The sequence below is a fragment of the Plasmodium chabaudi genome (assembly GCF_900002335.3).
Source record: "Plasmodium chabaudi chabaudi strain AS genome assembly, chromosome: 7".
Classification (NCBI taxonomy): domain Eukaryota; phylum Apicomplexa; class Aconoidasida; order Haemosporida; family Plasmodiidae; genus Plasmodium; species Plasmodium chabaudi.
In genome coordinates, this window is record NC_030107.2 from 1,120,498 (window position 1) to 1,144,186 (window position 23,689).

Here is a 23,689-nt window from a genome sequence, read left to right on the forward strand (position 1 = left end):
ATGATAATTATATTCCATAATACAGAAACCAAGCATTCACTTTGAACTAAGCGGTATTTTATTATTTTATTTTTAAGTATACCCATTTTTTATTGTCTTTATTATTAATCAAAGATATTTCTCAAAGAAAAGCCCATTTTATATAATAAACGTAAATAGCATTTTGAATACTTTTAAAATATGTGAACTTTACATTAATGTAAATTTTTATGAAAATAAAAATATAATATTATGGGCTTATAGTATATTGGCAAATGTAAATAAATGTATTAAATATATTTTATTTTACATCTTTAGGATTTAAAATATTAAGAAACGTAACCTAAGAAATATTATATATATATTTGAGAATATTTATATTGAATTTTCCTTTTTTTGTTTTGGAGTACTTTTATTTTATTAATAGTATAATAAGAGTAAAATAAGTATATTATTGGATCTAACTGCGATAACAATGTAAATTTACAAGCATAAAATAAACTATGATCCTTTTTAGATCAAATTATAAAAGGCTCACAGTTGGAAGCATATGGATCACAAATGCTGTCATATGATACTAATTGTAAGTGAAAATTATGAAAATAAAAATATATTATTAATTTAAATATAAACGCAGATAACAATATATTTTTTGTTTTTTTTGCAACATAAATAAATATCATGAATCTTTAACCATTTGGAAACGCTACATTTATTAGAATTATGCTTTACAGAAAGAATATTAATTTTATATTGTTATAATTACATATAAATAATAATATGTCTTTCAAGGATTTTTTTTACATTTAATATTATATGGAAAGAATAAAAAAACATAATTTTTTGTATGTTTTTATAAATAAATATAATTATATAAATAATAATATGTGTTTTCAACGATTTTTTATTTGCATTTAATATTATACTGAAAAAAATAAATAAACGTATTTTTTGTATTATTTATAAAATAATTATAATATATATATAATAATAATATGTGCTTTCATGCATTTTTTTTTTATTTAATATTATACTGTAGAATAAAAAAGTATATTTTTGGTATTCTTTTTATAAATAAATAATAATTATGTATATGCATTTTTCATTGATATTTTTACATATCACTTGTATAAATATAATACATAATAATGCAATTTTTTAATAAAAAAAATAACTTATGTAGATATATATTTTTAAAAAGCATTTCGATTAAAATCATGTTTTAACAAAATTAAAAAATAAAGCATCGAAAGGCAAGCAGTTATATAATTCATATTAACCTTATTATATCATTGCAATTAATCTGATTGCATAAATACTCGAAAAATTTTCGAAAATAAGATAAATAACATATTATACATTGTTTCTGTTACTTATAATTTGTTTGTGATTTGTTGTATTAATATAATATGCATCACTTCTATTAATATTATTTGATACTAATATAATGTTATGTAAATTTGCATATAAAATTTGTATAAAGCCATAATACAATTTAGTGTGGTATATTTGTTTATGTTAATAATCTATATACATATATTTGAAATGTGAAAATTTAATTATAATATATATATATAGATATATGCATTTTATGCAAAAAACAAAAGCATTTACTATTAAAAATGCCTTGTTAAAAGGAAAAGTAATATATATATTATATATATGCATATATTTTGGCTATAAAATATATGTTTTTTAATTGCATTATAATGGATTATTATATTCCATAAATTGGTGATGGAAGAAATTGAATTGAATACTGATGAGTTAAAAACTACTAAAGTACGTAAATTAGATGGCGATCCTAAGATAGGATGGTTCTGTAATAAAAAGGGTTTACTTTTAAAAACATATGGGTGGATAGTTCAAAATGCTTCGGGAATTATATTGTTAATACATGGATTAAAATCCCATACTCGACTAACTTTTATGAGAATGAATATAAAAATTCCAAGTGACGGTGGAGAGTTAGTAGTAGATAGTGATAATTATTATATTTATAAAGATAGTTGGATTGAAAAATTTAATCAAAATGGTTATTCAGTATATGCACTAGATTTACAAGGACACGGCGAATCACAAGCATGGAATAATATAAGAGGAAGTGCCAATCGCTTTGATGATTTAGTTGATGATGTAATAGATTATATGAATTACATTCAAGATCAAGTCTCAAACGAAAGCCAAACGAATGATAATATCCTAAATAATAATCAAATTCAAGATGAAATTTCAAATAATAATCAAATTCAAGATGAAATTTCAAATAATAATCAAATTCAAGATGAAATTTCAAATAATAATCAAACGAATGATGAACCTTATGATATAGTAACAACTAAAAAAAAAAGACTTCCTATATATATTATTGGGCATTCGATGGGAGGAAGTATTGCTATAAGAATATTACAATTATTAAGAAAAGAAAAAGAAGACGACAATAATTCTGGAGATGAATATGACTATAAAAAATGTAACATCATGTTAGACAACTCTACTAATGCTACTGAAATTAACAATTCTATGGTAGAAGATATGATTAATGATATGCGTGATATGGATAATTTGAGTGATAATTCTGTAAAACTTATTTCGGATAAGCATTGCATTACGGATTATGAAAATGATGATCCGGGTACTTCTAGTGCTAGTACAAGTGCTAACATGCGCGGTAGTACAAGTGCCAGTACAAGTGTTAATGTAGGCGCTAGTACAAGTGCCAGTACAGGTGTTAATGTAGGCGCTAGTACAAGTGCCAGTACAAGTGTTAATGTAGGCGCTAGTACAAGTGCCAGTACAGGTGTTAATGTAGGCGCTAGTACAAGTGCCAGTACGAGTGTTAATGTAGGCGCTAGTACAAGTGCTAATGCAGGTGCTCGACCCAAGATTGTTAAGAGTAAAAGCAACGTAGTTAATGCCAATAATAATCCCAAGGATAGTACTAGTGGAAGTAAAACTGATAGTATCAACAACGATTCCAAAGGTAGTACTAGTGAAAGGGAACATGCTAAAAAATATAATCTTTTAGATGAATTAAATATTAGAGGTTGTATATCATTATCCGGAATGTTAGGACTCAAAATAGTAGGGCAACCAGAATCATTTATATTTAAATATATTTATTTACCTGTAACAAAATTAATGTCGCATCTTGCACCTTATAGAAAAACAATTGCAGAATTTCCTTATAAAACTTCCCAATTTATTGAAAATGTATTTAAATATGATAAACTTAGATATAATGAAGGAATAACATATAAATATTTACATGAACTTATAAAAACAATGGGTCAATTGTTTGAGAATGCTAAAAATATGCCCAAAGATATTCCTTTGTTATTAATTCATTCAAAAGATGATGGTATTTGCAATTATAAAGGGTCACAATCATTTCATGATAAAATAGATGTTCCTGGTAAAGAAATATATCTTGTTGAAAACCTAAATCATTCTACAACGTTAGAGTCAGGAAATGAAGATGTTTTAAGAAAAGTTCTGGATTGGATTAATTCGAAAAATGAAGATACCAATGAAGCCAAAAAGGAAGAAAAAATTAGAAAAAAAAAGGAAAAAGAAGAGGCAAAAGAAGAAGCAAAAAAGGCAAAAGAAGAGGCGAAAAAGGAAAAAGAAGAGGCAAAAAAGGCAAAAGAAGAAGAGGAAAAAAAGGCAAAAGAAGAGGCAAAAAAGGAAAAAGAAGAAGCAAAAAAGGAAAAAGAAGAAGCAAAAAAGGCAAAAGAAGAAGAGGAAAAAAAGGCAAAAGAAGAGGCAAAAAAGGAAAAAGAAGAGGCAAAAAAGGAAAAAGAAGAAGCAAAAAAGGCAAAAGAAGAAGCAAAAAAGGAAAAAGAAGAAGCAAAAAAGGCAAAAGAAGAAGAGGAAAAAAAGGCAAAAGAAGAGGCAAAAAAGGAAAAAGAAGAAGCAAAAAAGGAAAAAGAAGAAGCAAAAAAGGCAAAAGAAGAAGAGGAAAAAAAGGCAAAAGAAGAGGCAAAAAAGGAAAAAGAAGAAGCAAAAAAGGAAAAAGAAGAAGAGGAAAAAAAGGCAAAAGAAGAGGAAAAAAAGGCAAAAGAAGATGCAAAAAAAGCAAAAGAAGAGGCAAAAAAGGCAAAAGAAGAAGATGCAAAAAAAGCAAAAGAAGAGGAAAAAAAGGCAAAAGAAGATGCAAAAAAAGCAAAAGAAGAGGCAAAAAAGGCAAAAGAAGAAGAGGAAAAAAGGGCAAAAGAAGAGGCAAAAAAGGCAAAAGAAGATGCAAAAAAGGCAAAAGAAGATGCAAAAAAAGCAAAAGAAGATGCAAAAAAAGCAAAAGAAGAGGCAAAAAAGGCAAAAGAAGAAGAGGAAAAAAGGGCAAAAGAAGCTCCAAAAAAGGCAAAATATAAATCAAGGTAAAAAGTATAACAGATGGAATAACAAAAGTTAAAACATAAAATATAAAAAAAATGTTTATTATGCATGCTTATATATTTTTTTCGTATTTTTATAAGTACTAATGTAAGCTTATTGTTTTTTACTTTTTTTAAATAAAACTTAAAAAATATAATAATAAATTAATTAATTTTTTTAATATTATGTATGTATTTTTTTCAATTAAATTTGCTTATAATGGTTATGGGGGTTCATGACTTAGAATTGAGTTTTGGGAAACACGCATTTTGAGTCAGGGTTCTATACTATGTGTTATTTCTTTGGGTTATGGCTATGTTTTTATTAATTTGTTTATAATTTGACAATATTTATTTGTCTACAAATGTTGATTAAATATATATAACACCCCTGTGTGATTAATCTCGAGATTATGTCTAAATCTGCACTCCCCCAAAGGGCATAGCCATTAATATGAAAGAGGTTGCATAACATTTTTTCACAATTACAATATATATAATTGAGTATTAATATTGATTTAAGATGGTTAAAATAAAATGTATATATTGCATCTATTAATATAGAATTGGCTATATATCAAGTCGTATTATGATATATAATAATTGTCTATAATATACCTTCAGGTTAATATGTATGCGTCTAACATTAATTAAATATATTGCAATATATAATATATAATCATAAAATATAGATTCCTAAAATATCGATCGATATTCGACAATACAACGACATCTATAAATGATGTTTTGTTCTTCTAACATTTCAGTAATACATAAAAAATACACTATAGATATATGTATAATAAGTTTGTAAATTGGAAAATATATGACACTCACTTTTTTCATTTCAACAATTTTCATTTATGTTAATGCTATAATTTATATTGACATAAATAGTTATCTATACATCAATTTATTCACTATAAAGGTATAATGTTCGATTAATTACTACTAATTTTTAAACTTCATAATTTTGAGGTATGAATAAATTATATTTTAAAATAGCTAAAAAATAAAACATAAGTATATTAATAAAATTGATATTATATTTTGTTCTAATAATTATAAATAATATGATAAATAGAATTATAATTATTATTATATACCATATACATATAATATAATAAATACTTTACTAATAAATAATATAGAAATATTGCTTTATTGTGAAAACTTCATATAATTAAGTATTAATTTTATCGAAAAAGTACATAATAATTAATTTTATTTGAACTAGTAATATTTATATTAGGCTATTATGTATATACAAGCTTATAAATTTACATTTTAAATATATTGTTGTTACGAAATAATATATATGTTCTAAAATGTTATACTTTAAAACAATGAAACAAGGAAAATTACTAATCGATTTAAAGTACTTTTATTAAGCACATTAATTATTCCGTTGTACTATACAGTGATATACCACTAGCACCAACAATAATAATATTAGATTAATATATTATTAAATGCGAACAAACATATTATGTTTATTTGATACAATACATGGGTATAAATTCATTATATATATTATTAAACGGATGATAAAATAAAACTCGTATGCATACAAGATCAAATGAAATATTATAACATTTATTTAACCAAGATTTAATATGGTAATATTAAAATCAACGTTACCAAGCAAGATAATACTAATTCTATTAATAACTATATAATTTTCTTTAGAAATATAGTTTTTACATCTAAAGCTAAATAACGGTTATTATGAAATATACACCATATAATATATATTTAAGTTATAAGTATAAATGTGTAGTTAAAATAGTAACCCATGATATATTGACTCTCAAATTAATTCATTATTCCAACCAAAGTATGAATACAATTTTAAAATAAAAAATAATACATTTAAATTATATTTATATTCTTTATTGCTTAAAATATATTTATTAATCATTTATATATTAAATAAATATTAAGAATGAAGTGAATAACATATATTTTATAATACTAGCTATTATCCTAAAACTAATTTATACCCATGATTCATTTTAATTGGAATAGCTCAATTAACCTAATTTGCATATTATGTGTTTTTTATTTTAAAAATTAGATAATATATGCCCTCATAACTGTTCATTATTATATTTATATATAAAGAAATGTTAATGTATACACAAGGTTATTACATATTCTAAAGTTAATTATTAATTTATATACTAAGATAATTAAACATATTATATGCCATTTATTTAGAAAATGGAATAGTATTAAATTTAAGCACAAATTGTATTTTATGTTTATTAAAAATAATATAAAAAGGTGTAATCTTTCCAATTGAATAATAACTCATATCAATACATGGAAATCAAATAATGAGAAACAAATACATTTTTAATAATTATAGTAATACCATATTTCTAATTATTTATGTATTTATAATAATATAAAACTGATAATATATTTACTATAAATCTAGAGGATTCAGATTTCTCTATACGCAAGCGTATAATTGTTAGTAGATGTGTTTTATTTAAACCCATTGAAATGTTGTACGAAATTATATAATGAAGCTATTCCGAATATTACTAAGAATGGCAATATTTCGCATATAATAAAAATATTTCAAACAAATCACAAAATAATGATACTTATTTAAATTGCGATAAAAGTGAATATAAGTTTTATTTCATTATATTATTGTATATTAATTTAAAATTAATATTATTATTGAGAATAATATTAATACTTCGTTTAACTACTGACAATTTTATATAGAGAAATCAAGTTATTTTTTAACCTATTTTGTTACAATATATATTTTATATAAAAACTATGTGATGTCAATCTACATATTAAAAACAAAATTCCATCAAAATGGGTTATCAAGAAATGGTAAATAACTTTATTTTATTATTTTTTATTTGTCTACAAATCATATTAAATTTTATTTAAATAAATTTTTCATTAATACATATTTTATTCATTTTTATACATATTTTCTTAGTGTGAGACATTTATTGTAGCTGATCAGGTTATTAATGGTGAAAATGCCAATATTACGATGGATGATATTAGCAAGAACCCAGGGTTCAAACAATATTGTCCTAACCAAAAATGTGAAACAAGAAGGAAACGTATTAGTGCCTTGAGCACGTATTTATTTATGCAATTAAGAACAATGAAAAGTGCTGGTCAATATGATGAGTATTTTTTGATGTGGCTAGGCGATAAATTATTTAAGATGCACAATAAAAGCAAAGGGAAAGGAAGAAACAATAACATTACTTTATATTCGGCTTATGAAAAGTATTTAAATAATCATAGAGGATATTTGGATTATTGGGCTCTATTAAATAATATAAGTGGTTTGAAAGAAGCTAATCTTGAGCATATGCATAAATTTTATAGGCTGCTTAATGACATATGTAAAACAATTGTATATTATATACACAAAGATTCAAAAAATAATAATCTTATTATGAATTCTACCGAATGTTCTAATCAATATATGTTTCTTTATCAAAATGTTTTTAAATGTAATTCATATCTTCATTTATTAGATAATTTAAAAAAAATATATGATAGCTTTAGAGCCGCTGTTAAGAATATTGATCCAAAATCAGCAGCTTATCTTCAAACACTTACAACGAAAGAAAATAGCGATTTATATTTTGCGAAAAATTTTAAAACATTTGAGTTCAATGGTTCAGGGTGTCAATTACAATATGATGATAACATATTCGAAACTTTGGAGAAAGCCAAACTTCATGGGAACCAAACAAATGATAAAACCAAAGGGGACGGCATTACACAAATTGGTCAAATGCAAAGTTCAGTGGATCAAATACCAAGTAAAGAATTGGTACCAGGGAGTCAAGGGGCAACATCAGATACTACATCAAGCAAATCCCACAATGAAATCGACACCCTAACAGGTACAAAAAGCGAATTGAGAGATTCTCAAAATAAACCTGGCATTCAAGGGGATGAAAAAAGAGATTCAGGCGTTATAAAATTAAATCAAATGATCGATTCAAATAGTGAAACTGTTAACTCCGAAACTTCAGGTAATGGGATGGGGAATTCAATTGATGGAACATTAAATCCAAATAGTGAGCCAAATATATTAGGGGCATCCTCAGATCCGGCTACAACATATTCATCCGTGGCATCTTTTGATATAGGATTATCAATTGGGGATGTCGCATTAAAAGGAATGGAGCAATTAAGTAATGTTTTCGAGTTTTTTAATAAAAATAAGGAAAAAATTACAAAGACCACGAATACAATTCAGAAAATTTATAGTACATCTGTGTTTAATATAAAAAGCGCTTTCAATGAATATATTAATATTTTTAATGGCATTATTGATCATATAAGTAACCAACCTGAAAAAGTAGGCATACCTCCTATCTTAGGTGGTAATCAATCTGAGTCAGGCAGCCCAGGTACGAATTCGCCCACATTTAATGACTTACCAACGCCTCAAAAAGATTCATCTCAAACATCATCAGAAACGTCACCAAAACCTAAGGAGCAAACTAGCGCACTGAAATCGTCTCAGGATTTATCTGGAAACAAAAGTTTTGATAAAAATGATCATTTAGGATCTCAAAATCCAGTGGCAAATACAGTGACCAAATCAGAACATTCTGGAATTGAAGTAAAAGAAAATGAAACAACAGGAATAAGTGGTATATATATACTCAAAGGATACAAACAAGTTGAAATTTCAATTATAGTTCTTTTAATACCCATTGCTTTAGCTATTATGCACAAGGTAACTAAAAAGAAAATTGTGAAGTATACAATTTTAAAAATATTTCCTCATTATAAAACATTTTTCAATATCCCAATTTTTATGTTAGTATTTGAAATTTGGATGGAGAAAGGAATTGAAGAAGAAAAAAAACATGAAACATATTATAAATTTGTTTGATGTAAATAAAGCGCCAAAAACAGTTATAAATCCAATTAATGGTAAAAGACCGATGCAAATAATTATAAATTCGCCGACTCAAAAAAAGCAAATTAAAAAATCTATAAATCCCGTTTATAGGGAAAGATTTCCATTATTAAATATATACAAACTTATGCAAGCCGACCCTGTACCATTTATTAATTTATTTTTTTTGTTGACTTTTTTGTTTATAAAAGAAAAGACGATTCTTTGGAATTATAAATTTAATTAACTTATATTTTAAATCGAATTAAAAAATGTATAAATTTAAAGAATACTAAATAGTAATTTTTTTTATTAATATAAAGAAGTATTATGTATATATGATGAAGATCAAGAGTTTGTATCTTATTTTATAATCAAACATAAATAAATTTTCTATATGATGGAATTCTCTATGATAGCTAATGTACCATATTTATGCTTTATTTAAATATTATCTGTAAAAACAAAGATAATATAATGCTTAACCATTAAATGAACTATAATATGTGTTTAATGAATACGGAAATGTTAATCGTTTGGTTATTAAATGTATTTGTTTTTCTGGTTTCATATAATAATAAATTGGTAAATTTGTTACGAATTTTTGGTTTTATATGTATTGCCCGTTGTAGCTTATGCAATGCATACTTGAAATATGAATATTTTTATTATTTTAATAGAAATCATATATTTCAACATATTCACAGGTTATATGCCTATATATGAAGATCATATATTTTAAAAAACCAAAAAAAAAAATAGAAAACATTATTAAATAATATTAAACATTTGAGAAGTATAAAGATAAAATCGCATTTAGATGCAAACAGAAAATTTTGTTAATTATTTTTCATATGTATGCATATATATTGATTTAAAATATACATGCATTTAGTATTTTATTACTATAATTGATATATGTTAATATGCTTGTAGACAAACGATATAAAAATATAAGTTTATAAAGTATTAAGCATGTTATTAAATGCCCTTTTAAATTATACTAAAGATTTATTTATATAAAAATATGCAAAAAATATTTTTTTGGTTGAATTTGTTACATAAACTTATTTATAATTAAAATAATGTATTTTTTATGATAATGGCTCATTATTTGAAAAAAAAATAGATATAAAAATTTTTGTAATTTCATACCATATCTTTGATGATAGCAATTATTATACACATATATGATGATAATAATATAAATTAGTGGATCAATTATTTATATTTTAAATATCAAAATAATATTTTTATATTAATATAATGCCTCAAATAAACAAAAAATACTCACGAACAAAACACATATTTTTATGTATTTAAAGAAATTGTTAATATACTTGTTTAGGCATTTAAAACAAATTATATTATTTATATTAATGTAAAAATAAAATATTAAATTTTGTTAACTTATAATTGCAGGATCTCATAATTTTGTGAATTCTTTAAAATAGCAACAGAACATAACTTTGTTGTAATATACTTTCATAAATATTAGATAAATTGTTTATATAAATAAAAATTAAGCAAATTGTATAAGAGAATATTGCTAATAATTATAATATTAAACAATAGCATTATTTTTTTATAACAATAATAGATAAAAAGTAGACTGAAAAAAATAAAATATATTAGATATATTATTTAAAGCGTACTATTTCGAGCAAACACTTTTTATTAACAAGAAAATGAATAAAAGGGTATTTAGCTTAGTTTGTATCGTCTTGTATGCCGTTTTGGCTGTATCAATACATTGCTCCCAGAATAAAGTAAGTTGTCAAAACAAAATATAAATTAATATATATATAATTATATAATGGCCGTTATTTACATGCTGTAACGTATATATAAATATATTGTATGTTTATTCCCTTGTATGTTTTATCTAAGGTATCTGGTGCAGGAAATAAAAACGCTCATGATACCAAAGAAGTAAACAAAAGTAACAAAAAAAATGATATAGAATCTAAATGTGAAACTAAATTAATGAATAGCCATCCTAAAGATGATAAATACAAAAATACCACCGATTACAATGGTTTTATTCGTACGGCAAGATCGACGGGGGAAGCAATCACCATGTTTCACGTGAAAAAGATGTAAAGAACTTAAAGTTTCCATTACATTTAAGAGACAAATTAGAAAATCAGCCTTCAAATAACAATGAAACTCTTTCTAAGGTATTATTGCCATGGAAAAGTACTCCGCATGATTTTCTTGCAAAAGATCCCGAGCTTTTAAAGTTTTTATAATATGTTAAAAAACTAACAGGAAAGCAGCCTTCATATAATAATTATATTTAAATGATATCAAACTAAGAAAAGACCAAAAGGGTTTTTTCAAATTATCATTTAAATTGCAACGTTTGTCACATTATTCCTATAGACGAATGAATTATGCTGGTCTTTTCTACGTTTACGAGCTCGAAATTAAGTTTATAATTTTATTATGTAATTATTAAAATAAACGTAATATATTTGAATAAAACGCTAACATATATATTTATATGAGTTTTGTCGTTATTTATACTTATTTATAGTATAGAAATTGTGAAAGAACGTTCCGAAAATAATTAATAATTAAAATAAGAGTGATCCGTTTCCTATAACCATAGTATTTATTATTTTTTGTGCGTAATCTTATATTATATATATATGCTTTTATTTTATATGCATATTATGTAATATAACTTATTTTTATGTTTGTTATATTATTTATAATTTTACAAAATACATTTGTGTAATCACAGTGAATGGAATAATTTCCACACGATAAAATGAACCTAGATTGCATATGTAAAGTAGTAATATTATTAATTTAAGAAATCGGCTGTCTAGTTTCCATATGAAATATATATATTCACTAAGCAATTCTATTATATAAAAAAGAATATATACACAGCTAAATAATTTTTTCCTACAAATATAGTAATATTACTTATCCAATTTAAATTGATTCAACAGCACTTTATTTTTAAAATGATATTCTAATACTAAATTTGATTCTTCGTTTTTGCCTTTAAAATTGTCTTACATATAAAGAAACTGCAAATGATAAATATAAATGGTTATTATTTTAATTATTCTTTTATTAATTATAAGAAAATAAAAGTTAATTATAAGTAAAGTTATTACATAATTAATTTTAATTCGTATGAATTCACAAATTAGCATTATATATATATATATATATATATATATATATATATCTTCAAATTGCAACAAAAATCATTATATACAAGTTTAATTTAAAAAAACAATTTGAAACAAAAAAAAACATATGTATAATGTAAAATGATATAATATATTTATTATTATCTTTTCTCGTTTTTACTTAAAAAATTAATCGAAAAAGCTACATTTATGTTTATAAAAATACAAAAAATAATTAATATAAGCATTATTAACGCAAATTTTATATTTCATTTTTTTTTTTGTCTTCTATTTCATGTTTTATTTTATCTCCATCATTCATTCTTAAATTATTAATCCAATTAATAATTAAGTTTAAAACTTCTTCATTTCCTGGTGCTGCCGTTATAGCATGATCCAGCTTATCAAAAATATATATATTTTTTGTTTCAACTTTTGCTTTACTATGAAACGAAACAGTCCCTTGATAATGACAAACACTATCATCTGATGAATGAAGAAATAATAAAGGAATATCTTTTGGCATATAATTAATATTATAATTCACGTCGACTGTTGCTTTTAGAAGTTCATATACATATTTAAATTTTGTTTCATCAGGATTTCTAAATTTATCATATCTATATGTATTATTAATATATTCGAACTGCTTGTAATCTGGATCTGACGGGAATTTTGCATTAGGCGCGACACGAGACAGTAAGCTTGTTACAGGTAAATACAAATACTTAATTAATATATTTCCAACATTTCGCGTTTCATTTAATGTAATCATACTAGATAAAGATATACAACCTTTAATATTGAATTTATCTAAATAATTATCGTATTCTACATGTTTGTCACTAGTACTAGCATTTGCCGTAGCAGAGGTACCAGCACTAGAAGTACCTGGATCGTCATTTTTAGAATTATTCATATCATTATCAATTTCATTAATATGATTAGAATTGTCTAATATGGCTTTACATTTTTTATAGTTATCTGACTCTCCAGTATTAATGTTATATCCTTTTTCTTTATTTAATACTTGTAACATTCTTAAAGCAATATTTCCCCCCATCGAATATCCAATAACATACATAGGAAGTTTTTTTTTTTTAGTTGCCACTATATCATAAGATTCATCATTCATTTGATTATTATTTAGGATATCATCATTCGTTTGATTATTATTTAGAATATCATCATTCGTTTGATTATCATTTGAGATTTCATCTTGAATTTGATTCATATATTGTATTACATCATCAACTAGATCATCAAAAGAACTAAATTCACCTCTTACATTATTCCATGCTTGTGATTCGCCGTGTCCTTGTAAATCTAGTGCATACACTGAATAACCATTTTGATTAAATTTTTCAATCCAACTATCTTTATAAATATAGTAATTATTAGTGTCTACTACAATGTCTTCATTGTTATTTGGCATTTGTAAATTTATTCTCATAAAAGTTAATCGAGTATGAACTCTGAATCCATGTATTAACAATATAATTCCTGCAGCATTTTTAACTAGCCACCCATATGTTTTTAAAAGTAAACCCTTTTTATTACATATCCAACCTATCTTAGGATCACCATCTAATTTACTTATTGTAGTACTTCTTAATTCATCATTATTCAATTCAATTCCTTCCATCCCTCATATTGTGGAATATAGCAATTCATGATACAACTAAAAATATATTTCTTTATAGCCAAAACATACGGATATATATAATTGAAATTTTACTTTTCAAAGATATGTATATAAATTATTAATATAAACAAATATAGCATATTAAATCGTATTATGGTTTTATACAAATTTTATATGCAAACTTTATATACATATTACATTAATATCAAATAGCATTAATAGCATTGTATGTATATTATAATAATATAACAAACATAAACAAATTATAAGAAACGGAAAAAAATGTATGATTATAGTTATTTATCTCATTTTCGAAGTTTTTTCGAAATATTTCATGCAACCAAATGAAATTACAATTGATTTAATAAGATTGATACAAATTATTATATGTTGTTTTTCGGTAATTTATTTTTTGCTTTTTTAATTTTCTTAATTTCGGTATTTAAATATGGTACAAGAAAAAAAAATATTTAAAATATATAATTGCTATATATTATTTTTTTATTAATAAATAGTGATTTATATAATGCTTTTATTAAAAAACAATAATGAGCAAATACAATAGCAACATATTTATTTATAAAAGCAATGAAAAAAAATAACAAAAAAAATTTTTTTTTTACTTCGATATAAAACAAGTATATTTAAGTTGGTATAAATAAAAAAAACAATATATATTATTATTTATATAATTTTTTAGTTACAAATATAAAATATAATAATTTCCTATAAATAAATATTATTAATAGATATAACAACTTTACAACTGTTAATGATTTATGGCATTAATTATGCATTATATGAAAACCTATAAAAAAATTTACATTGTTTTTATTTAAAGCAATAAACATTTTATTTACCTTAAAATTATTGCCTGCAATTAATAGCATATTGTTAAAATTTATGATATAACTTTAACCGTAAACTTTACAAACATATATAAAAAGTTAATTTTTTCATTTTATGTGTTTATAATTTATATTATTATAGCAATTGAGTGAATATATACTTAGCACACTTTAACAAAATGAAAACAATCCAAATAACAAAGCAAAAAAACAGGATTTATATTTTTAAATATTCTCGATATGTATATAAATAGTATTTTTAAGTGCTGCCTTTCGTAATATTTAAATTATCAAGACGTAAAAAAACAAATGTGTTTAATGCACTTTATTATTTAATATTTTCTGATATATTATAAACACTAAAAGCATCATATTATAATTTTTCATAAAAATATATGTTATATGAAATGCATTAAAATAGGTTTGAGGAATGTTGTTAATTAAGAACGAATGTAATTAAACACAAAATAGTAAATAAAATGCTTAATAAGTGTTTTTTATATATGCTTTATATTTTGGGTTACGGTTCAGGCTTAGAGTGCATTTTGGGAAACTCGCATTTTGTACCAGGGTTCTGTACTATGGGTTATAGTTTTGTTCTACGGAACCTATGTTTTGGGTTCAGGGTATATTGTAATTTAATTTTTTATAATTTGACAATGTTTTGAGTCTGTAAATGGTGATTAAATATACGTAATATTTCTGTATGCTTAATCTCGAAATTATGTCTAAATATGCATCAAAAAAGGGACTATCCATTCATATGAAAGGGACCACATAACATATTTTCTACATGTTATAATACTTCTATATAATTCGTTCATATATGTTAAATGTGGCAATATTATAACTTCATATTTTATATTTTATTGCTAACATTTGGATAACAATATATAAGAATCCATATTATATATTATATAAGGCTTATTGGCCCATAGCTATATTGAATCATGAATAACACAATATATGTTTCTTTATTTCATGAAACATTTTATTTAGTAAAACATACTATTTGTTTCATTATTATTTTAATATAAATTACATTATACCAACTGAACTATAATAGTAAAACTAAATATCTAGCTATAAATTATAATAAACTCATTTTGAATATTCTTCTGCATTACAATATATATTCAGATTAACATATTACAAATATATAATAGGCAATCATAAATATAGGTTCATAAAATGCCGATCGAGAATCGACAATACAACATTATCTATAAAATATTATGCATCTAGCATTTTTAATAACACAATAAAAATTGAACAATATATACAATATTTTAAGTTTTATAATTTTGATGTATAAATAAATTATATTTTAAAATAGTTAAAAGATAAAATATAAGTATATTAATAAATTTTCATATCATATTATCTCTAATAATTATAAATAATATGATAATAGAACTATAATCATTATTACATACCTGTACATATAATATAATAAAATACATTATCAATAACTAATATTTAAAATTGTTGTATTGTGAAAACTTTATATAATTAAATATTAATATTAATTTTATCGAAAAGGCAAATAATAATTAATTCACTTGGAACGAATAATATTTTTATTAGGTCATTTATATATACAAAATATAAATCCATAATTTAATTATATTTTTATTACGAAATAATATATATGTTCTAAAATGTTATACTTTAAAACAATGAAACAAGGAAAATTACTAACCGGTTTAAAGTATTTTTATTAAGGGCATTAAATACTCCGTTGTACTATACAGCGATATAACAGGAAGCAACAATGATAACAGTAAAGTATTAAATATGAAAAAATCATTAAACTCATTTAATTCGAATACGTTGATATATATTAATTATATATATTATTAAAACTGTGATAAAACTGAAAAGATGCAGAATATATAAAATAATTATTATAATTTATACTTGAGTATAATATTAACACCACAAAGCCATATATTATTAACTCTATTAATAAATTTATAATTTGAATAAAAATATAGCTTTCTATATTGAGCTAAATATTTTATTATAAAATATGTAGTATATAATATATTTAGGTTCTAAGTAGGAATATGCACTAGAATGGTATATCCACTTATATTTTTTATAAAAGTTTATTATTACCAATAAATAAAGAGAAAATTTTAAGTTATAAGCATGTAAAATTTAAGTAAATCAGATGGAAATGATTTTATTGAATTAATTTTTATAGCTTAAGGTTGGAATATGTATTTATTTATATATACTAATTTTAAAACACAATTCGGTGCCATATTATTTCAACTTGTAATTAGTTATATTAACTTTAATTGCACATTTGTGTTTGATTTTAGAAAGATGCACATATGAAGTGTAACATTATTTATTAAAATTTATTTATATATTAGGAATATTTACATACAAAGTTATTGCACATTCTAAATGGGCACTCGTTTATACTATTAATTAAAATACAAATACAAACTAAATATCATATATTTAGGAAAATTGATAACAATAAGTTATTTTTTGCACATTATAATTTAAATAAACAATTTGATTTACATTTATTAGAATGAACACTAAAAATTGTAATATTCATACGGAATAATAACTTATATCAATATATGATATCAACAATGAGATACGAATATATTTTTAGCAATTATGCTGATAATATATTTCTAATCCTTTATATATTTATAGTAATATATTCTCCAAAATCGCTTTATTAAAAAAAGAAAACATATCGTTTTTCTAGATGTTTAACTTATAATTATAAGGGCTCATGTTTACTTAAATACATTACAAGGCTACGCATAATTATTTAATGGGACAATTTCAAACTCTATTAAAAATAATGGCCTTAAATATATATATTTAATTTATATATAAGATGAAATGTGTTTAAATAAATTAAAACGTAAGATGGTTTAGATAAATTATCATAAAAGTAAACATAATGTTCCTTTAGTAACGATATTGTATTAGTATTACATATTAATTTAAATATTCAAAATAATAAGAATGTGCTTAATTGCAACTTGTGTTTGGTTCAGTATATATATTTTAAATAAAAATAATATGATGCAAATATCGACAGATTAAAGATAGAATATCATTACAATGGCTAGTGAAGCAGTAAGTATATATTTTTTAAATAAAACGCCTGTCTTTATATTGTTTGAATGTTGCGCTATTTACATATTACTATTAAATTATATTTCAATAATATGTTTATTAGTATTTATTTTTATATAAATTTTTAAAAATATTTTCTTAGTGTAAAATACTTCGCGACGTTGATGGATATTTTAAAGATGAAATTGTTGATGAGAGCAAATTTAATAATTCCGGTTTATTCACATATAAATGTCCTCGAAAAGGAAAAGAATCTAAATGCACAACAAATAATGAAAGAATTAACACATTGGGAGCATATTTATATACTAAATTGTTTAAAATTTCTAATATTTTAAAAGGAGATGGAAATAATGCTAATCGGCATATTGAAATTTTCATGATGTGGCTAAGCGATAAATTATATAAGTTAGAAAAAAACAATGCCGCAACATTGGAAGAATATTATAATAAACATTTAAAGGAAGCTATGGGAAATTATAATTATTGGAACCTTTTAGGTGGTAAACAGGAATATAAGAGAGCTAATGTTTGGTATATGAGTGAATTATATAGCTTACTTAACGATATATGTAGTATAGTTATTGAATATGGCAAAAACAAGAGAAGCAAGAAAATTGAACATATTTCCCCCCAATGCTACAAGAAATTTATGAATATTTATAAAAATATTAAAGATTGTTATTCATATTTTCATTTATTAAAGTACTTAAAAAATATATATGATGATATTAGAAATGATGCTATTAAAGAAGCTGCTAATAAAAAAGTCGCTATTAAACAAAACGTTATTAGAGGTGCTATTACTAGAACTATTGTTATCCCCCCAAAAACACGTTTAAACCAAGTATTAGAACATGTATTAGATGCTTCAACTATTTCTCTTATAGATCTAACTCCACAAGGTTGGGATCAAAGGTTTTCGGATGTGTCTGATCAAACAATTGATTTATATACTCAAAATTGTGTTGCATTACATTCTAAAATTCCACAACATGCGAAAAAAGGTACATCAAAAGACATACCGGAAGCACACCCCCAATTAGGAAGTAATCCATCCGGAAAAGAAGGAAATCAAGATCCTCCAAGTCAGCAAGCAGAAACACCACCACAACAGCAACCATCACCACAGTTACAACCACAACAATCTTCACAAAATGACCCTTCATCACAAAAATCTCAAGCAGGGAGTCCAAGCAGTGGAAACGGAAATCCTGGTGGACCAAATGATCCCGCATCAAGCACACCAGGAGGATCTTTTGATTTATGGTTACCATTTTTTGAATTCATATCAAATGGCACCAAATTTTATAATAAAGCTTCCAATTTTATTGAACAAAATCGGCAAAAATTTAAAGAAGCTAAGGATAAAATCAATGATGTATATAATGACACTGTGGATAATTTAAAAAATGCTTACAATGTATCTCATAATTATGTAAATAATTTTATTAATGATGTAATTGACCAATTGAATAAAATGGATAATCCTTCTAAACAAAATGGTAACCATTCTGAGCCAGGCAATCCATCGGGCGGGGGAAGTACATCTAATCAGTTACCACCACCTCAACCACAAAATACAACAGATCCATCACAACAAAAACAACAACATTCCCAATCACAACCTATCACACAGCAAAACCCGCAAAGCGATCCACCTAAACACAAAACGGATGAAAAAACAAATCTTCAATTGGTAAAATCACCAAGTACTGACCCTAATTTGAAAAAAAAATGGAATATAGTTCCAGCTACATGGAATGGATCAGTGGAATGTAAACCTGAAGTAAATTTTATGAATGCCACATTAGCGTGTTGCACATCTGAACAGTGTAGTTTAACTGGAATTTCAGTTACAGTTGTTTTAATACCCATTTTTTTATTAGCTGCATATAAGGTAAATAATCATATAATTACTAAATACAACACTTTTAAAGAATTTTCATTATTATAAAAGATTATATATTTTTTCACAATTTTACGTTAGTGTTTGTCACGTGAATGGACAAAAAAATCGGAAAAAAAAAATATGAAAAGAATTATAAATTTATCTGATGGAAACAGAAAGACAAAAATAATTATAAAATCATATGATAGGAACAAAGACCTAAAACCTGTTATAAATCCAGTTGGTAGAAAAAAACGCCCATTATTAGATATATACAAACTTATGCAGGCCGATCCTATACCATTTATTAATATATTTTTTTTGTTGATTTTTTTTGTCTATAAAAGAAAATATGATTTTTTGGAATTACAAATTTAATTAATAACTTTTATTTTGGAGTTAATATTTTATGAACCTTATTTTAAAACTCAATAAAGTATTAAAATTGATAAATAAGTAAATTTATTTATTGTTATAGGCAAATAATTTCATAAGTATAATTAAAAAAAATATTTATATAATTATAATACGAAATTATATACTATTATAATTTGTATAAATGTGATGTTGTTAGAATGGTTCACTAATTTTTCAATTATGATTTTATTATATACTTTTAAGAATAAAAGAATTACTAACATAATGAATTTCTAAAAAATATATATTTTATAAAATTATTTATTATTTAAAAGATTAATAATGAAAATTAAAAAAATAGAAACAGTGACACCCTAAATCCTTGCTATATTCTACATACAATTGTTCTCTATAAATCTTAAGTAAAAACATATATATGGAGCTTTCTAATATAAATATATGTTTTATTGAATTAATAATAAATCAGTGGAATATAATAGTGCATTATAAATGATCAATGCCACATATTTTGTTAAAAATACAATTTAGGATATACAGTTTTATATTCTAAAAAATTGGATCGAAGGAGAAATGGTTAAAAACCAAATTAATGTTAATTGTCTTTTTATTATTCCATATTAGTATGCATTATATTATGAGTGTTTGCAAATCATCGTTTTTTTAATATAAAATGGTATTGTTTTATCATAGAACTTTTAATAAATTACTTGAATGCATATACATTGGTAACTATAACAATAGAATATATGAGATAAGATGAGCAATGGAGATTTAGAAAATATTTATATATTAAAAGAGCAAATATATAATATATTTTTCCTCTTAAAGTGCAATGTAGCAACCTAATTGCACAAAGTTTTTTATTATACTTTAAAAATTGCATCAATACTTATTTATGTGTTATATATTTAGCATCTAGTAAATATTATTTTTAAAACAATATGGATTTAAAAACATATTTAAGCTTATAAATAGCTCAATAAGCACAGTTTCAGTGCTAATTGTTGTTTTAAACCATAGAAAAGATGCTCAAAATATATTATAAAATAACCCAATAAGATATATTTCTAAATTGAAGTATATAGAAATAAAAATAAAGTTATTGAACACATTAAAATGGATTATGAATTTATTTCTATTCATTAAAAATAATATAAATTTATGTAATTTGAATAGAAAATGGACCATGTAACTTAATTTGAAAATACTATAATTTTAGAAAAATCTATATTATATGTTATAAGAAACAAATATATCTTATTAAATAACTATTTATATGCTTTTAAGGATTATAATAATAATAGCATTTTTTGTATAAAATACATCACATATACATATGACAAAAGTGTATTAAGTAACTCCTATTTAAGGTAATTTAGCTAATTTCCATCAAATAAGTATAATATGTTTAACGAAAGACAATTTCTATGTAATGAACTTAACTAAAAACAACAAATATTTTATGCAATATATATAAAAATTATCATCCAACACAATTTCAAATTATAACAGAATTCCATTACAATGAATAACTTGGTATATAATTTTTTTAAATAAAATGTGTTCCTTGTATGTCATTCATATGTTGGATCACCTATAAATTATATTAATTTTCATTTTGTAACATTTAAATTAATATATTATTTACTTTAATTTGTAAAATATATTCGTAGTGTGAATTTATTAATACGATCGATGTACTTCTTGATGTAAAATGGGATGGTTCAAAAATATCTTTTAAATATAATTCGTCATTGGATAATTATTGTTCTATGATGGGTGATGAGAAACAAGAAGATTGTAATAATTATGAAGAAATGATTAGCTCTGCTTTTTTAACATTGCTACACCATTTTAAGAGTGTTAATGCTGGTGATGAGAATTTAGAAGATGATAAACTTGCCCAATACGCTCTTTTATGGTTATGTTATGAAATAAATAAAAATAAAAATAATGAAATCAGCAATTTAAACGATTTTCATAATAAATATATAAAGAACATTGAGAAGTATATTATGAAAATACCTAATCTTGGAGCTTATAATAGTTATAAGGGTATTATAGATAAACAACAAAACTCGATGCCTATTGGTGTTAAAGAAATGTTTAAACTTTATGAAGCATTAAAAATCTTATGTGATATGTATACTGAGTGTGATAAAAAAAAACAAAATTATATAAATTGTTTGCAAGATGCTAACGATTTTGCTAAACATTTTGAAGAACTTAATCAAGATTCTAGTATTACTGGAAATAATTCATATAGAGAAATATTGTCTAGTTTATTAACTAATTATAATAATTTTAAAAGTGATTGTAATAAAAAATGCAGTAAATGCAGCGATATTCCAACCCTTACAAATATAAAAGCACCACAAAGTTTTGAGCATGCATCATCAAGCTCGTCGATAGCAAGCACATTAATTCCAGTTTTATTGGCATTTACAATACCATTTTTCTTGGGAGTTGCTTATAAGGTAAATAATAAGGAATTTAAAAATATAATATTTAAACTTATTTTCGTGATTCCTTATATGTGATTATCAAAAAATGTATATACAATTACCATTTTTATATCAGTATTCATTATTTGGATTTGATAAACGACTTCAAAGACAATATATAAGAGAAAAAGTAAAAAAAATAAAGAAGAAAATGACCAATTATGTATGAATCGAATAGTAATGATTATTCCAGGAATAGCAATAATTATTGATATATGTTAAGAAGCTGTATATTTGGAAATAATTAATTTTTTGCCATAATTTTTGAGTCTAAAAGAAAATTTAAATAATATAATCAATAAAATATAAAGTTATATATGTATATTTATTGTATTCTTGTCTATTTTTGGATATTTTTTGTATAGTTTTATGTTGTGGGTCAGGGTTAAAGCTGTATTTGTGGAACCCATATATGGGTTAGGGCTATGTATCGCATTGCATTTAATTTTGAATAATTTGATAATATTTATTATTAATGAACTGTTTTAAATATGTATAGGAAAAATTATAACAATTGCATTTCGTGTTAATATAACTTAATGGTAAATGTGTTGAACTATGTATTTTTTGTTAATTTGGGGTCGATGGTATATGGGACAATCGATCAAATATTGAAATCGAAATCGAAAGATGATTCCAATGTATCGATTTAGTTATAGAATAGACGTTGATTTAAATAATTACAACATTTAATATGAGAACCTGGATGAAAATAAGGAAACATTACAAAAAATAATATATTATAATTTCAACCAAAAGAGATTTAAAATACTTTCCTTCCCTAATGGCATCTGAATCATATTATAAATGAAGAAAGTAATTGATATGAGAAAGAAGTTGCTGATTTGATGAGAAAATTGAATTATTAAATATATAGAAACATATATAAG

General features: G+C 23.4%; 6 protein-coding genes across 6 annotated transcripts; 5 read left to right on the plus strand and 1 right to left on the minus strand.

Moving 5' to 3' along the window:
• Positions 1–1,716: 1,716 nt before the first annotated feature.
• PCHAS_0731200 (lysophospholipase, putative) lies at positions 1,717–4,359 on the plus strand (the record flags this gene model as incomplete). Its single annotated transcript, XM_736746.2, has 1 exon — positions 1,717–4,359. One exon carries the CDS (start codon positions 1,717–1,719, stop codon positions 4,357–4,359), a length of 2,643 nt encoding a protein of 880 aa, XP_741839.2.
• Positions 4,360–7,193: 2,834 nt separating this feature from the next.
• PCHAS_0731300 (CIR protein) lies at positions 7,194–9,511 on the plus strand (the record flags this gene model as incomplete). Its single annotated transcript, XM_016797768.1, has 3 exons — positions 7,194–7,211; positions 7,324–9,099; positions 9,188–9,511. 3 exons carry the CDS (start codon positions 7,194–7,196, stop codon positions 9,509–9,511), a joined length of 2,118 nt encoding a protein of 705 aa, XP_016653691.1.
• A 1,441-nt stretch (positions 9,512–10,952) lies between these two features.
• On the plus strand, positions 10,953–11,367 carry PCHAS_0731350 (fam-c protein; the record flags this gene model as incomplete). The annotated part of the gene is made up of 2 exons (XM_051321019.1): positions 10,953–11,033; positions 11,155–11,367. 2 exons carry the CDS (start codon positions 10,953–10,955, stop codon positions 11,365–11,367), a joined length of 294 nt encoding a protein of 97 aa, XP_051176937.1.
• A 1,311-nt stretch (positions 11,368–12,678) lies between these two features.
• Positions 12,679–14,061, minus strand: PCHAS_0731400 (lysophospholipase, putative; the record flags this gene model as incomplete). Its single annotated transcript, XM_737188.2, has 1 exon — positions 12,679–14,061. The coding sequence occupies one exon, from the start codon at positions 14,059–14,061 to the stop codon at positions 12,679–12,681; it is 1,383 nt and encodes a 460-aa protein (XP_742281.2).
• A 3,950-nt stretch (positions 14,062–18,011) lies between these two features.
• Positions 18,012–20,295, plus strand: PCHAS_0731500 (CIR protein; the record flags this gene model as incomplete). Its single annotated transcript, XM_016797769.1, has 3 exons — positions 18,012–18,026; positions 18,169–19,926; positions 20,017–20,295. The coding sequence occupies 3 exons, from the start codon at positions 18,012–18,014 to the stop codon at positions 20,293–20,295; spliced, it is 2,052 nt and encodes a 683-aa protein (XP_016653692.1).
• A 1,524-nt stretch (positions 20,296–21,819) lies between these two features.
• Positions 21,820–22,968, plus strand: PCHAS_0731600 (CIR protein; the record flags this gene model as incomplete). The annotated part of the gene is made up of 3 exons (XM_051321020.1): positions 21,820–21,831; positions 21,969–22,772; positions 22,876–22,968. 3 exons carry the CDS (start codon positions 21,820–21,822, stop codon positions 22,966–22,968), a joined length of 909 nt encoding a protein of 302 aa, XP_051176938.1.
• Between the last annotated feature and the right edge of the window lie 721 nt (positions 22,969–23,689).